We start from the raw sequence: 18,621 nt of genomic DNA on the forward strand, positions 1-18,621 counted from the left end.
GCCCTTTTTTCACCTGAGACCCAGCCCCTGAAAATGTCCAGGCACGTCACTGCCTCACAACAATGGGTTTTAAACCAAAAATGAGTCCTCACAACCTAATAAACACAGACACACGCACACACACGCACACACGCTCACACACACACACCACAATTGACATTCTACCTCTAACCTTAACCAGAGCCTTTCAAAAACCTCAGCATGTGAATAATGTATATTTTGTGTGTAATTTAGAGAAGGAAAGGTCTCAACAGTGGCAAAATTATGATTATTACATTTTCCAAGAAGAAAAGACGAAGAAAAAACATGACAATGTGAAACATGACAATCTCGCTGACAAAATGATGTTCAGTATGTTCAGTCCTGTCCCACAAGTGTAGGCCACTTGTGCCTGATGCTACTCTGACAACGATAGAGCTCAGAGGATGTGGTTTTCACAGCTTCGCTGAGTCTTTGTTTTACAGCGAAACAAACCAAACACCTTACAAGAGTCTGATTAAATTACAAGAATGCAGAATGTGCAGATCAATCCACCGAGTATGTCCACATAATATCTATGCCTTCAGTTTGTCTTGAGGAAACTTTGGAGTTGGTCGCTGATGAACATTATCTTTAGCTTTAGAAACATTTTTAATGGGTCGCTTGACAGGCTTCAGTGTGTGCACTACCAACTGTGGTGGTGATGAATGAAAGATATCAGTAGAAATGCAATAGATATATCCCCAAAAGAACTGCTTCCATGTCCTCTAACACAGCGCAAATGGATACTGCGCTAATTTTAAAAAAATATCAATCAATAACAGATTGTATAGCTAACAAGAATTACAATATCAAAACTGGCAGTTAAAGGCGTGGCGATTCCTAATAATTTCTCAATTAACAACCTGAACAAAAAAAAAGTGAATATGGACCTTTTAATTAAACTATTCTGTCACGTTTTTGACAACGTGTGTTAATTGTTCCTCCTGACATCAAAGACCCATTTTTTGATATGTCACTCACATAATTGATAATTGCTCAGAGGTTGTAGCCATGTCAAGACAAAACCAACGTCTATTAATTCAGTTACTTTCACATGAGGAAAAAAAAAAATACTATTCCAGCTACATTCAGTCCTGGGTTAGTGGAGACAGTCACTGTAACTCGTGAAAAAGTGAAAAAAACATTTCCTCCAACCACGACATGGAAACGTCTGGACCTGCTGAGTGTCTCTATTAGAATGGACGTGTGGGCAGAATGTGACCCACTGGGCAACATGCAGAACAGTTTAAGGCAGAAAAATGTGGTTTTCAGTCTGTCAGCTGTGTGACATAAAACAGAAGCAGACAGTGCTCGACTTGGTCAGTGAAACGGTGGTTGCACCATCTCGTGGCTCTTTATGAACGAAGACTGGTGACAGCGGTGGCGAGAGGCAAAGTCAGCGTTCTCCTCCGTCAGCTGCCTGGTTTTCAGTCCCACCCTGTACAGAGAGGGTGTCACCACTATTTCGTCCTGGGGGGGTCCTTTATTCCTGAAAGAGAAGGACATAGATTAGAGACATGCAGCAGCTTTTGAGTAATAGTGTGATTATGTGAAAGAAATATTACAGGCAAAAGATTATGAGAAACTTCAGTATGTACTTTTATCTGCAATCTGGTCAGAATTCATTTAAATTCTATATATCAGTCACTCTCTATACCTGAAAGCATACTCTAGCAAACACTAGGACCCGGCTCGTTGGTACAAACTTGTATACAAGGGGCTTAACACTCTGCTTCCCTATTACCTACAGTATGTGCATATCTCACCAAATAATTGATGGACACTACTCATTCCAGTATTGTGCGACTTCATACTGAAGCAATCTATGGAACACCTTCAAACTCCAAAATCTGGTTTCTCTAGGTCATTTGAAATGAGAATCTAAATCATTAGTCTCTCACTGCTTTTAGGTTCCTGTCTCTACTGTAATGTGTCATTGCAATTTAGATAAGTTGTTTTTGTGTCTGTTGACCAGGACGCCCTTGGAAAAGAGATTTACAATCTCAATGGCATTATCCTGGGAAAATAAAGGTTAAATAAAATAATAGAAAACACACAATACCTGAAAATGCCCTTTACTGTTGATTTGAGCCATGAGAAAAAGCTGAAGCGAGCTGCGATACCTGCAAATAAACAAAGCCGTTATATATGTGTACATGTATATATACATATATATGTATATATATATATATATATATACATACATATGTATATATATTTATATATATTATATTTTGACCTGACCAAATAAACTCAACAAGTAAGATGAACAGAATGGTTACATTTACAGTGGAATTATTTATATAAATCTCTGATACTGAAACAGAGTCAGTGACACCCACAGCATACCATCAACTGCCTGTGGAACAAGTGGTTCACACTTGCAGCTGATGGCACACTGTGGAGTGGAGACATTCTGTGGATGCAGATGGAGGGCATCATCCCCACCCTGCTATTCTAGAAATCCTACGCCACAGCAGCTGCAGAGACCGCAAGTGACACTACTGGCAGTTTGTCTGATTACATTTCCAGGCCACAACCTCGGAGCATTGGTACCAAATCTACATGCTTCATATGTAAAACAGCATATATGAAGAGCTGTTTGGCTAAACACAGACTAATCTGACTAATATGATAATGAGAAGGTGTCCCTGGCCTACAGCTATTAGACCTGAAATTACACACTTTTGTTGTATGACCTGATGCAGAAATAACACACCAGGCAAAAACTCATCATTTTCAGTCAATATAAGAAAACATCAAAAAAGTAAGTATATGTACCATCTATGAAATACTGTTGAATTAGTACTTGTTACAGGGAAATCATCTGTGTAACCTCAGTGTAACCAAGCTTATACAGTCTGTATTATGCAAACTGCAATATGATCGAAGAGGTAGGTTTGTCTATAAACATAAAGTAAAAGTAAATTACAATTTCATTACAAATTCAAGTCTGCACAACCAAGTGATGCAGTTACCTATTGGTAGTCCAGGACTTGTTTTCCCAATGTAGAAGAAGAGCAGCACGGCAACCACAATGTTTGCTAAGGCATAAACCCACTGGATCACAAACATGATCAGTATGGAACTCAATGTCTGAAAGAACACAAATAATATACCTTAACATTTGTACATACTATGTTAAAAGGAAATAATGTAGCGCATGTCATGTGTAACCAACCCCAATAAGTGCGATCCAGTGATTAAAGAATTGTGCATAGAATGAATCCTGCATGGGTTTGATGTCAATGCTTTGGTGCTCTGGTTTACCTCCAGCTCCTGAAACATAAAATAAAATATCAAGTCAATAAAAAAACTAAATGTTTCTCTCGTGTCATGTTTCCTGGGCCAAAGTTCATGACCTGTGCTATGGTTGTGAGGATGAGCAGATGAATCGTGCTTCGCAGAACTTATTTTTATACACTCTTTGGCTTGTGGCTCTTCTCTGTCCCTGACCTCCACACTTCTTGGCTGCGGCTCAGCTTCCTCATATGGCGGAGCTGAACTTATCTCCTCTCTTTTCTCCTCTGAGAACACAAGGTTATTCAGGTCCAAACCAAAGCTGTCCATCAGCTTCTGCTTAGCAGTGACCTTTCTACTTTTGCTTCTGCTGCTTATCTCTTGCGTGGAGGAGGTCTTCACGGTTCCCACATCGACACTTGATACAGGTCGAAAGATCTGATCCATGTCCTTGGTGAACTCTGATAAAGTTCCTTTGCTCAGTGCACTTCCGCCACCACTCCCATAGTTCAGCAGAGGAGCTTCAATAAGCGGCCTGGAGCTTCTACTGCTGGACTTGCGCTGGCTTCCTCTGGCCAAAGCGGGGGAATCCTTCTTCTCTTTCCTCTGCAGCTGCACAGTCATGGCCACGCTGAAGTAGGAGTAGTCGATGAAGCTGTAGGTGAGCATGAAATTGATGGTGACGATGGGAGCGAGAACATTGACCTGGCCAATGCAAATGAAGGCCATGGTCACCAGGCTGGTCAGGCAGATCGCAGCCACCGGGGTCCTGTTTGGGCCTTTCTGCGTGCAAGTAAAAGAGACAGAAACAATGTACAACAATGCTTAGTGACTGCTGCATCCCACAATAATATCTATGTGAAAATTCCCTTGATAGCAAAGTTTGAGGCTGCAGAAGAGCGGGACGTCTCAGATTGAGGACTCATAAGTAGGTTTGTATAAGTGTATAACTGCTTTAAAATAAACATCATTTGGGTTCTGTTGCCTTAGAATAAGCATTTAAGATGCCACCGTCTTGCAGTGCCATGTTTCTACACAGCCTGACTGGATAAACCAGAGCCACAGCGTGTGTTTCGAATTTTCAACATATGGATTGTGAAGGCCACCAAAGGCCATAAGTTATTTATGTTCTCGGGAAAGGAAGGGTTGAACAAAGAAGTTATGTGAGTTACAATCTGCAGTCTTGCCTTTAGATAGTAATAATTATTAGACACTGAACCTTTTAAAACTGGATTTAGACACCATTTGATCCCTTTCAATGACATGGATTATCAATAATTAGCCAAGTACATTATTTTATCATGGACAAACATATAATTAGGATATAGTCATCCTTGTATAGTAAGTATAACTCAGGTCTTAGATACAATTATTAAAAGTACAGTCAAATCTCCAATCTTCTCATGACTCCATGTGGCCTTTGGATGGTGGACATCTTCAAGTACAATGAAAAACGTTAGTCTAGTTTCAGTATTAATGCTAATTTCAACATTCGGTTAAATTGAACATGCACAGCAACGAGTAAAATGATCTGTAGTATATTCAAGAGGGTATAAAATCTTAATTAACTGAATGTAAAAATCCCGCAGATGAAACACCGGTGTAAGCAGGGGGACAAAAATAATTCAGTAATTCTTTTTGTGTGGAAACATTGTCTTAACGTGTGTTTTGGAAACTACTTTTATTTAACTTCCCAGGTCCTATCACACAGTGGAGCACTGCAGTGTGCCTGGCGGCCCTCCAGAGCACACAGCCGAGTACAGCCCTGCCCGTCGCCCTTCCTGCGTTTGTTCTGATGCTTTGATTTGGGCCAAGATGTCTAGGGCCTCATTCCAGTCCACTGAGAGGGGTCAGGCAGTACTGCCATGCAGGGAAGTCTGAGAAAAACCGAGGTGGACGAGGTCAGGATGCCAACGTGACTGCGTGTGTGTAGCAGGAGTGAGTCGTAGCCCAGTCTGTCTGCTCACGTCTACGATTTTTATGATACGCAACTACTGCAGTTTATCAGAGAAAATATTACCATTATTGCATGACTTGTGCTAATAAGACTTAATTATATATGCAAAATATAATATTGCAGTTCCTAGAGAGTTTTTAGAATTCATATACACTGTATACGATGCTAAATAAATGTATACAGCTGCCCTAAATTAACAGCATTGGTAATTATCAAAATATTTGTTGATGTTTCTGTAATGGGGAATACACCAGTATGTAGAAGCTCTTTAACCAAAAGTATATTTTAATTATTGTTATCCATTAATTTTCAAAATGACTGAAAAATAGCACATTATTATTTCTTGATAAAAATTAGAGTTATTTACTTGCATTCCTGAAGAGAAAAAAAATGTTTTAATGGTTAAATGTTATGCTTGATTAATTTCCGACTTCTCAGAAAAGCCCTGTGAGCCACCAGCTCAAATTATTTGGGTATAAAAAGGTGAATTCAATTCCAAATAAATTACATCATTTTAAGTTTTAAACAAGTTTTTGAAAGATGTCCAAAACATTTATTTTTTCTCGTTTTTATGACAGGTGGTCTAATACATTTGGTGTATATTGTGTAAAGCAATAATATTTTGACTTTTTTTTTTCTTTTACTTTTTTTTCAAATTGTTAGGTTTTTGGTGCTAAGCCGGTCTGCAGAACTGTGCAAGGATTCAAATGTGCATGCATTTGGTGCAAATGGCAATAAAAGAGGAGCGTAAAACCTCAATGAACTGAGCCAAGGTGGTGAAACCTCACTAACCATACACAGCTACAGTAAAAAGGCATTTGTAATTTAACCAACACTCAGTTACTCGTAATTCTGGTAACGTTACATTTAAAAAGTCCTCAAACTCATTACAAAAAGAAGTAATAGCTGTGCATGAAAGTGAGCGTAAAAACATACACACGCCTACTAAATAATCTACATTTGCAACACGACAACTTTATATGTCAATGACAGCTCCAGTGATCCCAGACATCCCTCCTCTCATGGTTCTATCACTCTATTCTTCCATCAACCCACCCCTGTTCCCAGCCAGGACAGAGCAGGGATGACCCTCTCTTGAGCAATGCACTGGAGGATCCTGGGTGCTCCATACAGGCTGCCCATGCAGGAAGCCAAGGAGGAGATGTAGAGGCCCAGCAGAAAGAGGAAACCCACCAAGGAGACCTGCAGGAAGAAGGAAAACAAACAGAGGGTGGAAGAGGATGGGGTGGGGTCGAGAGCTCACAACAGCTACACCCAGTTCGGTTCCGCTGCAGCCAGCTCCTAATGAAAACAATGAGAACTGACCACGACTGGAGTCAGAGACTTCAAATGATTCAGTGACCGTTAATGGATTAGTACACATATCACAGTAATATTATCACATTGTGACTAATAGTAATTTGGAGCTTCAAAGTTCCTTTGGTTGTCTGTAAAAGAACAACCAACTGTTATTATTTTAAGTCATACATTAACGATTGTTACATTTGCTTCAGGACCTGATGCAGAAAACACAAACTGTCGACTGGCAGCTTGTGCAATCTGGTCCCTAAGCTTAGCTTTACTCTATGTACATTTTTGACCTTGGTCTAAAATTAGACTTTAGTCTTCCTCACACCAGCTGTCCATGAGCTGTCTGACACATTTTGTTTTATGAGAATACATACTGTAGGTCACATTAATATTGTATATGTGCTTTGTATAACTGTTTGAGTTTCCAATCAACCAATTGTTGTATTTCACAGCTTCAAAGTTGTATTCAAAATGTAATAAAACAAGTCTAGTCTTTTTTTTTTTACATGTTTATACATTTGTGAAAGTGCTCTATAAGCAATACTACTAATCAATGATGTATTCAGACGAATCTGACTATCTACTGAAGAAGCTGAGCTCTTTTATCTTTGACATTTGATTACTGCTTCAATTTGTTTACAGTATGCACTTTGCAACGGTATTTTATTTTACTTGTTTTTTTAAAATGAAAATATAAAGTATTGTAAAGGTTTTCCGTCTCAACAATTATATAGTAAAGAGAACCTGGCCGGACCACGCCACATTGTTGTGGGGAATCCCCTCATCTCAGCCCTTCTGCATGAGAGCCTCGCTCACAGAACAGGATGGAAACAGAAAGAGGAGTTTACCTTTTCTGCTATCAAGAAGTCATAGCGCAGAGCCTCTCTGGTGCAGATGGCCCCCAGAAGGAAGGCAAAGACCAGATACAGGAACCACCTGTGGGTCACCAACAGTACCACACAGAAATATGAACAACTACTCCTTTGTGTCTATTAATAGGGAAAGTGTGTCATCACAAACTTAAGTGTCTGATAGAGCCATGGTGGGTGGGAGGGTGTGTCTATTCTCTCCACTGACAACAGCAAAGGTTGTCCTTGTGATAAGATACCACATAAAAAAGTACAAATGTAATCATGTGGAAAGTACAAACTATTTAACTATTTTTGGGGGAATCATTCCTGGAGGGGGAAACTCCAGGGAGTTTTATGTGAAAACTGAAAACGGTTCTGTGGTGTTTTTCATTGTATTGTATGATACAGTTGTGTATGTGTTTGGGGTGTTTTCATACGAGGTGAAGACAGCTGCCAGTGTTCCCACAGGGATGTTGTGTTCAGGCCGCTGAAGATCTGAACTCATATTGAAGCCTGCCATTACACCTGCACACACACAAGTACACAACACGCTGCTTACGATATACAGAATTGAGTGAGGGAGCACGAGCATTTATCTTGTAGTTAACCAACAGGAGATGGTGAGAGTCCACCTACCTGTAGCAGCGGGGAAAAAGCACCCAAATACTGTGAAGAAGTTCTCTCCTGGAGTGTAATCTGGGTGTGTGTTGCTGCTGAGCAGCTCAGCTGAATAACCAGTGAACCCATGCACTGAAAGAGGAGGATGGAACATACAGAGTCAATCATCACTGACCCTTAATGACGAGTGTATCTGTCTACTACTGTCAAGAATATAAACAAATCACATTAATGTACAAGGAAACATCCATTTTGCAAATAGTTTTTTTTCGCTTGTTTTCCTTTCTGCTACTCCCAATTTATGGGGTTGCCAACACTGACTTCTTTTTTTAACCTAGCAAATCCATGGCAACTAATTTGACAAATTTATACTGCATGCCCTTCCTGATGCCGCCCTCTCTTTACTCCGGCTTGGGAATAATACCAGATGTACAAGTGTCCTGCCGAGGGACACATCGATATGTAGACTTAGAGGGGCCAGGGATGGAGCCCCAATTTTCTGGTTGAAAGAGAACCACCTTGTCCCTTTCATCCTTTAAATTATGGTAAACAACATGAATTATGATAGGTATAAAAGACAGTATACACAAGAAGTCTATGTCAGCATTATGTCATTATGACGTTATTCAAAAATATGACAGCCTGGTTGCCCCATTTGTTCCAGCAGCTGTTTATTGCTGTGGTGTTTTCATTTTCTACATGCTTCGTCACTGCCTTCACAGTCTCAGATGTTTGATAGTTTTGCACTGCACTTCCTGGAGAAGTTGAGACCAATTGGAAATGTAAACACATCATGCCTGCACCTGGGGGTTTTCCCAAAAAAGACCTATAACATCAGATACTGTCGGTTTCAAAATAATTCACCACATGTGCAAAGTTAGTGACTTACATAATCAGTGCATCACTAAAGGATGATGGATTATGAGACATGTTGATACTTTCTTACTATTTTAAAATAACAAATGTGGATGTATAATCTGCAAACAATGACAAACAGGTTGTAATGCATAGTAGTGGTTACTAATTTATTACAGTAACATCATCAGTAGGAGCTCCTGCCAAGAAAATCAGATCATCAAGTGCATTTGAAATGAACACAAAAATAAACAACAACTATACGAACATGCAGTCTAAAAATGAGAGCAGTTTGTTGAGTCTGGGTCAGTTTGTTAAATGTGTGAGGGAGATTGTTCTGCATTGATGGGGCCATTTAAACCATGAAGTTTGAAGGACCCGCCTATGTTACAACACACCGGACATTTCCCCCCTCGGTTATCTTGCGATGGGAAAGAATGTGTTCTGTCAGATTAATGACATGTTTATCCAAAAGGAAGTCGCCGCCCTTTTCAGAAGCTCAACAGCTTCCAAGTTTGAGAGAGAGAACGAGTGTGAGAGGGAGACAGAGAGTGAGAGAAAGAAAGAGTGAAGGTGCACATTTTTTTCTTTTGTTTTAGACAACAGCCAAAACCAAAAAGGGCTGGATGTACTAGTTATTCCAAGCGCACATTTTTTCCTGGATAGGAATTTGAGGAGGCAACAAAAACGGACATCAAACGGGACTTTGAGCCCAAACGTGTTCTCTCTGGGACCCGGTGAGACTTCCCTCTGTGCAAACAATTAGAGTTTAGCAAATCCATGGCAGTCAATGTTCATGTCTGCACCACAGGCTCTCCACCCATATGACAACATCACAGTCCGACATCCAACAGTGTCTAACTCTCCGAGTATTCAGTTAAGGGCGTTCACACATTATTGAGGAAAATGTTCACTAAAAACACAAATTCAGTGTTTAGATATTATGTCCGTCTTTTGAGCATTTGATCTGGGAAAGAAATCATTAATTTAATTAAGAAGACAATTTCCAATGGCTATAGCCTGGCTGTCGGTTGGTGGGAACACCACAAAATAAATGTAACTTCAAGAAGTCAAGTCTATTATAATTTGTACAAAAAACCTATTAAACCAAAGATGGATGACACTGATGAGCTACTGCTAACAGTGTGCCAACATGCTAAACTAAGATGTCAAACATGTCATAAATCTTATAACTGCTAGCATGTTAGCATTGCCATCGACCGACAGCAAAACTCAGATTAAGACAGCTGGGTAAAAAGTATTTTTTGATGACCATATCCAAAATAAAGTCATACTAGCAACATGTAGAGTATGATTTGAGTTAAATCAGATAACTACATCCTATTTACGTTTTCACAGCAGTCGGCATAGTGAGGCATAATCAAATTATTGGTTTTAAATGGGAATGTGGACTACATTTTCTATTAGCGGCTCATAAAAAGATTCAAAATTGAAATAATTTCATATTCAGAACAAGTTTTAGCCAGATTATTGGTGTCCATGTTATGTAAGTTCTTGTGGGAAGCAAGGGTAGCAGCTAACAAGCTTATGCTTCTTACTTCATTTCAGACATGGTAGTGAGTTAATAATGACAGCGTTTTCAAATGTTGTTTTTAACCATTATCGTTTCTTTATTGTTGTGCTTTCTTACGTGTCTGAAATACAGTGAACGTGAAGTGAATTAGCGCTTAGCTGAATGCGCTTGCTTAGGGTTGCCAATTTCCTGATAAGAAAACAACAGTTACACTGTTTACATATAGCATATTACGCACATTGCACCTAACATTCAATACGGAACACATATTTTATCTCCCAAAAACGGAAATAAATATTTTACGGAACGGTTGACTACGTCCTCACAGATTTGCTAACCTATCTCCAAACTGTCTTAGAGAGTAAAACATACAAATCATAGACTGTTCAGCTACTTAATTACACAATGGAGTTTTTCACTGTATTCAGCTAGAATTCAGTGTTTAATATTTATATCATATGTGAGGGGTTGTTATTCTACACTACAAAGTCACTGTTCTTTGTAAGATTAAAAGGTCTTTTTAAAAAGGTCCAAAAATTTAATATACACCCCATAAGTATGTTTGTATTTGTATATCTGCTTTAAAATTTAATGTACTTTAGGCCAGGGCCTTGCTTTATGGAAGTCACCATTACATTACATTACATGTCATTTAGCAGAGGCTTTTATCCAAAGTGACTTACAATGGAATTGAGTACAATCAGCCAGGGGTGGAGTCGAACTTGCCACCATTGCGACCATGGTGTCTTTCGCACACAGGGTACCGGTCTTAACCACTGAGCCACTCCACCCCCATAACCATAACCTTGCAGTGCAATGTTTCTACAGCAGCCCGAAGAGACAAACCAGTCAATGCCTTTGTTTTGAAATGATACTTCAAAACTACACACACAAAAATGAACCACTGTTCCCTGACGTACCTGGGAAAGTGAGGATTGAGCGGAGCAGTCCTCCCTTTGTTTCATTCTGCAGTCTCACCATGAGATGTCACTAATTCTTACAAACAGCAGGACCTTTAAGACAAGACTAAGGTGAGAGGACCCACATGTAAGTATACTGAGCAGCAAGTGTATGGTCAGAGCAGGGCTCCTCTCTCAGCTGAGCATTCCTCTGAAACAGATTGGAATGTGTTGTCAGATTACGTGAGCATCTGAGGCCTCTCTCAGTGTCTGACTGACCTCTTATTCTCCCACACTAACAAGTATAAACAGCTGTGAACTGGGAGAAGGGCACGCTGTGAGGTTGCAGAGATGGGGCATGTCCCACTAGGATGATGGAGAAACTACATATTACAAGAGGATCACAGAGTAAAATGAAGTGGTCTCCGGAGTAGCAGCAGAACTCAGATCACTCAGTTCCGGCCTTCTCTCTTTGTCATTTTCCAAAAATGTGGGTGAGTCTGGTTAACACCCTAAACCCCAGACCTAAGCAGCACATTACAGCTTCCTGTTCTGTGGGGACTAGACTCCAACTATGGGGATAATGTCCGATTGTATTTCATCCAAGCACGACAATCAGAGCAGCTTGCAGTTAAATCGCGTGTTAGCAGCAACAATACATTGGCAGTGTTACTGACCAGACTAAATAATTGATAATTCTTAAACTGGGTTATGAAACATCCACCCCATTCCAACTGGAGATGATGAAGCACAATCATGCACTGCTCAACGTCTTGGAGCTTTTCCAGTTCTAACTCCACTTGTCATTATAAGTCAGATACTGAAAGGAAGCCAGGTTAGTCTACGTGAGAGTTCATATACTGTACATCCATTAGGATATACAGTACCTATATGCAAAACCACACAGTTTAATTTCATGTTAAAAATGTCTGAAACAGTGAGGACAAGGTGACATTTTAATTTCTGTTCAATCTAAAAATCCCAAACACCCTAAATCAACTTGTAAATTAGCTGAGCTCAGAAATGTACCCTTTGTTTAATCACATATTGACAAGCTAAAGCCTAGTTTTGCATTAAAATGACAGTATTTGCCACCTGACGATACACTAATGCTGTTTAAGTTTTAATTCAGTTTTACCACGTGGCATGGCTCGGCTGTGGCAATGATGTACAACGCTATCTGAAACTTGGTAATATCCTTGCCAAGCGTTCACAGGTGACATGGCATCAAACTGTGACCACATAACTTGGGCAGCGGGTCTTTATCCTTCAGGCTGTGCCCAAGTGAACAGCGAGAGTGCAGGTTAATTTGAGCTGCTTCAGCTAGCTAGGGGACCTGCTGGTCCAATGCCAGCAATGAGGTCACCACAAAACACACAGCGGTTCTTAATTGGAAAAATCTGGATAAGCTATTACGTCTGGTTCTCCCACAGTCCTTCAGCAACTGCAAACTTGCCATAAGGAAGGGTGGAGGTGGCACGGAGGTTAAGTTTAGCAGTAAAGGTAAATCTTGCGAGGAAAAAGAAAATCAACCAGGATGCATACGCACAACCTGTTAACCTGATTTTTTTTTACTACAGAGTACAGAGACAATCTGACAAACACTGGCTTGACTTCTGGAACACTTTTGTCTTCACACTAGACAGGACGTTGATAATCAGTGAGAACAGGAAATGTGGGGAAGGACTTCCTAAAGGCAAGCAAAAGAACACAAGCTACTTGAAAAGGCAACATTCCCTCAGCATAAAAGAAAATAACAAGAAAAAAAAAGAAAAAAGAATCTCAATAAACACACCCTGTTTTCATTTTGGCTTAAGAAACAACATCAGAAAAACAACAACACTAAACCGATGTTTCCGGTTATTGAAGGGAAAGTTCTCAAAGGTTCACAGACTCACAAACACAACACACACGGTCAAATATAAAGAGAGAAAACAACTGTTAAACAGACACGGATTTCATGAAGAAGTGAACTGTAGAGATAATAGTCTCAGCAGTATACTTGACTGACACAGACTAAAATAAATGGTACTACAGCTACACCTAGTGGCCACAGCAGGTCATAGCCATTCACTATTCCAGATAACTGTCTCGTTCAGTCTGTTCAGTCACAGCAACAATCCTTAGCAGGAAAAGCACAGGTGGTGCTGATAACGGTACAGTTCAAATAAGCGAGGACCGTGTGAACTGGCATGCACCCTGAAACCGAGGAAACTATATGGAACTCGGCCATCATTCATTTAATTATTTACATCTGTGCTTTTCCTTAGTATCAGCCATGTCTGACAAGTAAAAACCTATGTTACGACAACAGTCTGTGACAAAGTGTCCCGTGTTTCTATGTTTTCTTCGTAAAGGGACAATATTTATAGTCTTGTATGAACGTGCAGTGACAGTAAAGGCAACCCTGACTCTGACCGCATGGTAGTAGATTGATCAGTCTGGAGTGGAGGTTTGGCAAATAACTAAGTTGCTTAGTGTTTGTTAATTGCATAACAAGCTGCTTCTGAATAATTAAAGGAATGTTTTAGTTCGATAATATGAATACAAAGGTTTCAGAATTGGGTATTAGGCAAATTGGACACCCTGTATTGACTGTGAATGTAAGAGTGGATGGTTGTTTGTCTCTGGCCCTGTGATGGAGCGGCGACCTGTCCAGGGTGTACCCCGCCTTCCACCCTCTGTCACCTGGTATTGGCACAAGTGCACCCTAAGCAGTAGACAATGGATGCATGAATGGAATATGAACATAAAGCTTACTTGGGTCAAGGTGTGTGAAGGTGCCAATGACAAAGTCCAGTGTAGAGACGGCCAGGACAGCCAGCAGTATCAGCTGGAGTCGGACAATCCACTTGACACCGGCCAGGTTGATCCCGAGCAGAGCCAGCAGCACCGCCGCCGACATACCACGCACCGCCCACTGAGACTGTAGACCCAGCAGCTCCGCCACCGACTCTGAGAAACCTGTGATGTACATGGCTCCAGCCACGCACTGTGGGGGGGGGATGGGCAGAGGAATCATGGGTCAGGACATGTGAATATACTAATAAAGAAACTTCACCCAAACATAAAGAAATAATTATATATAAATACCATCGTTCAAAAACACTCACCTGTCCAAACACATAAAGGAGGCCCACTGTACCCCCAACCCTGCCACCCAGGACAGTGGAAATCATGGAGTAGATTCCCCCACTCCCGACTCCACAGTGCTCACACATGCCGATCCCCGACATCACTGTAACCAAAGCAACCACCACAACTGACGAGACCAGGAGCATCCCAAGCGGGACACCAGTGTTTCCCTAGAAAGGTTAAAAAAAAGTGACAAAAAACAAGCACTTAGATAAAACTCTTATATATTATGATATAATTTGCTATTATAACATCTATATTAATCTTTTAAATCTTTTTAACATCTGCTCATCTTTTTCTGGGTTGTATGTTATTCACCAACTGCTGTTACTAAGTAAAAATAATGTAATTATAATTATTTATAGCTGTGCATTTGTGTATTAGAATCACCAGTAACATTTTCAAAACTCTCTTTTTTTTGTGAGGCAGAAAACGACAAAGATTCATTTAAACTTTATTTGACGTTTCCTACTTCACTTTCTCATCATCTCAAATATTATGGGAATTCCCAGTAACCTTGATCTTGAGGATCTTGGTCGTGATGTTCTGTAGTCAAGGCCATCATGACCAACAAAGCGTGTTTTCTGTGCTACAATCTTTTCCTCTACACAACAAGGAAGCAACTTATGACAAGTATCTCACACGGGATAAGAAACCCCGCCTCCCACATGACACACTGCATGAAGCTAAACCCAGGCAGATGCAGCAATTAAAAACCACTGAGTCTTTGTAATTGTGTCGTGTGACGACACTGCAGTGTTTGGCATCAAGTGACAGGGTGACACGTGCTTAATCATGGCTGTGGCTAAAAATACAAATGTAAAGCATCAACAAAACCACAAACTAAGACATGCAAAGCAGATATTAATAAGGTTAAAAGTGAATGTTTGAAAAATATGAAGTCTTCGCTATTTTCCTGTTTTAACGGCCAAATCCTTCAATAAATACATACACATTACTGTAGATTGTCGAAATTATAACATGTGGGTCCCCCTATAAAAAGTTTGGGAAACACTCATTTGGACCATGTGGAGTATTGAAATGTGAAATTGTATTGAAATACAACACAGTACATATTTGACCACATTTTAGAGAAAGCTGAGCTTCCCTTGCCGTCTTACAGCAAGACAGTAACACTGATCAATATAGTCGACATGCAAGTCTGCAGGTTCTTTTAACTGGGTATGGGTGTAGAATTGACAAGGCACAGTGAAAACATAGTGTGAACGCACCACGAGGTAGCCAGTACGCAGGAATAAAACCACACCGAAAATGTTGATCATGCAGGTGGTAAAAACTCCATCCCAGGTGCCGAACAGCACCGGCTCCCACACAAACAGCTTGATCTTCCACCACGGCTGGCTCGACTGCTGGAAAACCTTAACACGGAGACATTAGAGCACAACATCAGGAACAAGTCATTATCAAATTCATCATATGATAGTCTAACCTCAGTGAATATGGGATATTTTTTTGTGTAAAAGGGGCAAATATCTTGCCTGTGCATCCTCATGAAATAGATCATGGACACATGTGCTTGTTTTGTTGTCGTCAGTCACTTCACCCTTCAACAGACCTGCCTCATCTCCCACCTGGTCACCTGAATACACAGTCACACCAGATGGCAGAGTGTCCATCGTAACCTACAGCTGTTTCCTCTTCAGGTGGCCCTGCAGGCACACATGAAAACAGAAGAAAAACATCAATATAAGTGTGAGGAGCATGAAAAAGATCTATCTATTCCACATTCTTCTTGCAGCAGCACTGAGTTGACTTAATCAATTATATGACACAACACTAACGCCAAGTCCCTACTGTTGTTATTGAGCCGTTGTCGTCGGAAATCTGTCATAGTGACGGAAAACTAAAACCTGGGACTGCTAGACTAACTGAATGTGAAGTGGAAAATGTTAACAGTATTTTCCACATGCTGCATTTTAATTGATCTTTATTTACTTATCATTTATTTGAGAAGCTTCACATACACCCATAAGTTTTGTAGGTGGAGCAATATTGAGAATTATTTTGTATCAATTCTTACCCGTTTTTATTCATCTATTTATTCTTAACACGTCCTTTGTTCAGCAAATGATGGGCAATTAGCCACTGTTATGTTTACAGTTGAATCTGTTTCGTCATTTAAAAAGATAAAAAAAATAAAAATAAAGCAAAAATGTGCCGTACCGTGACATCAAAACTGAGGTACGTACCTAACAGTGACTTCGGCGTACCGTTAAAAACGTAGTGGTGACTAATGTCTGTGCTTTGGTTTTAATCTAAAACAAATTTGCACGTTACAAAGTTTCCCATCTTTTCTGTTGTTAATGGTTATCTATATTCTTGCATATGACAACTCATAAACTTAAAATACCCTGTCAATAGAATTGATCCAATAAAGGAACAGAGAGCAATGATTGAGGGAAGAGGTGAAGATGTGGCTGAGGATTTAGTAAAACTGAGGTGGATTTGTGGAGTGAGAGAAGAAACATTTTGTTTTGTTTTATCTGTATGCTATTTTCTTAAATTGCCCTTTTGCAAAAGACACTATATTGATTTTGTAAATAAATATGAATGGTGTCAAAAAAAATAACACTTCAAGATGTAGCATTATTTTTTTAATATATACGTTTCATGACATTACTTTATAATGCTGTATATGTATTGCTTCCTTCACTTTTATTTCATATAAATATAGGAAGAGCTTTTTATTTTACTTGAGGGCGTCGTGTGTGTGTCATGAGACCGACATTAATGGCCCCTCCTCTCCCGGTGTGAACACCCGGATACAGCAGGGTGTGACTCAGTTTAAGGTCACACAGGTATTTAACTCACAGTTAAAATAATAAATCAGTCTCATGATATAAAACTATGATTTGTAAACTATCAAATATCAGCACTAAACTGATTTTACAAAATCATCTAAAAGCCATAAACTAACAAATGTTGCTTTTTAGTTTCTTTAATTCTCTTCAGTTACGACCAGTCTGCTTGTCGATTTAAATCGTATACGCTGTCGGCGCCAAACCTTATTGACAAATGTGCACATTTTATGTCTCCTAAAGGCAAAATAAATACACGAGTTAGTTTACTCTTCAAAACAACCCCGAGCTACTCTAGAACTCGACTATAACCAAAACGGCAACATAATTAAATTGAATTTAAGCAGCATTGTTTAGCAAACAAGTACATTTTTCCAATCTTATTAAAATGGCTTGTCGCATGCGGCCAGAACAAGCTATTTTGAATTCAGAACATGACGTCACCCAAACTTTACCAGACAATATACTTTTGATATTTTAAAATTTAAATTTAAAAACGAACAGTTGTTTTTAAATAGTGTGACGTCGCTGCACCACAGTCTCAACATGAGTCTTACCTTCACACAAGAGAGGTCCAGAACATTCCCTGTTGACAGAAGAGAAAAGATGGTGGAAGGATCAGTTCATTTGTCCATGTTGCTTTGGTATTGAATGCAGTTTGTGTGTTTGCGGAGTCTCTCAGCTCCTCCTGAAGTTTACAACGTGTGTGGTGGAAACGTCAGCAGCAGTAGATTGAACTGAGTGTGTGTGTGTACGTGTGTGTGTTACCTGTGCAGGGTGTGTTGCTACTTTGCACAGAAATCCTGTGTTGGTTTTGGCAAAGTCTTCAGCAGCAGATAGAGTTTACTCTTGATTAAAAATATCCACGTATCTCTTTATGTCCTTATCTTTTTTGTAGAATTATTTACAAGAACAGGACTGGACTTCATAAGTAAGAGAAAAAAAAAATAGACATTTTCCACAAATTACTATATTAAGTGGTACAAGAAGTGACATGATGACAAATCATTGGTGTCATTTGTTTGCAACATTAATTTAATGACAGGAAATTGACCAAATTCCCTGTTATTGTTAAATGAGCTAAGTAACTCATTTGCAGATTGACTGAAATAGGGCTGGAACAATTATTCAATTACTAAATGAATCGATAACTCTTTTGATAGTGGATTTGAGTTGTTTTTTTTAAGAATTAAAACAAGTTTTCTGACTTTCCAGCTTCTTAAATGTGAATATTGTCTGGTTTATTTGCTCCATACAACAAAAACATCAATAAAACTGAATCGCTTTGGTAATAATAATTCATTTGAGAACATCGTAATTTCCAGGTTTGGGAAACACTGATCAACATTTTCTGGACCAAATGATAACTCAATTAATCCAG

At 39.6% G+C, this 18,621-nt stretch overlaps 1 protein-coding gene across 1 annotated transcript; it reads right to left on the bottom strand.

Annotated features, from left to right (window-relative positions):
- Positions 1-258: 258 nt before the first annotated feature.
- Positions 259-18,026, bottom strand: slc12a8 (solute carrier family 12 member 8). The gene is made up of 14 exons (XM_058654701.1): positions 17,798-18,026; positions 15,921-16,091; positions 15,654-15,800; positions 14,400-14,591; positions 14,047-14,278; positions 8,017-8,130; positions 7,818-7,905; positions 7,378-7,465; positions 6,275-6,421; positions 3,384-4,044; positions 3,203-3,300; positions 3,000-3,117; positions 2,084-2,144; positions 259-1,510 (listed from the first exon to the last, which is right to left on the bottom strand). The coding sequence occupies exons 2-14, from the start codon at positions 16,056-16,058 to the stop codon at positions 1,342-1,344; spliced, it is 2,253 nt and encodes a 750-aa protein (XP_058510684.1). The 5' UTR covers positions 16,059-16,091; positions 17,798-18,026; the 3' UTR covers positions 259-1,341.
- Positions 18,027-18,621: the final 595 nt, after the last annotated feature.

Source organism: Solea solea, chromosome 2, assembly GCF_958295425.1.
Source record: "Solea solea chromosome 2, fSolSol10.1, whole genome shotgun sequence".
Taxonomy (NCBI): domain Eukaryota; kingdom Metazoa; phylum Chordata; class Actinopteri; order Pleuronectiformes; family Soleidae; genus Solea; species Solea solea.

What these genes read in the sequence shown, in the direction of transcription:
- slc12a8 (XM_058654701.1), bottom strand. Translation starts at nt 16,058, where the DNA reads ATGGACACTCTGCCATCTGGTGTGACTGTGTATTCAGGTGACCAGGTG. An exon ending in TGCGTACTGGCTACCTCGTG is followed by an intron (nt 14,592 to 15,653) that starts GTGCGTTCACAC and finishes TAACCTTTCTAG; the next exon opens with GGAAACACTGGTGTCCCGCT. An exon ending in CTTCACACACCTTGACCCAA is followed by an intron (nt 8,131 to 14,046) that starts GTAAGCTTTATG and finishes CTCCTCTTTCAG; the next exon opens with TGCATGGGTTCACTGGTTAT.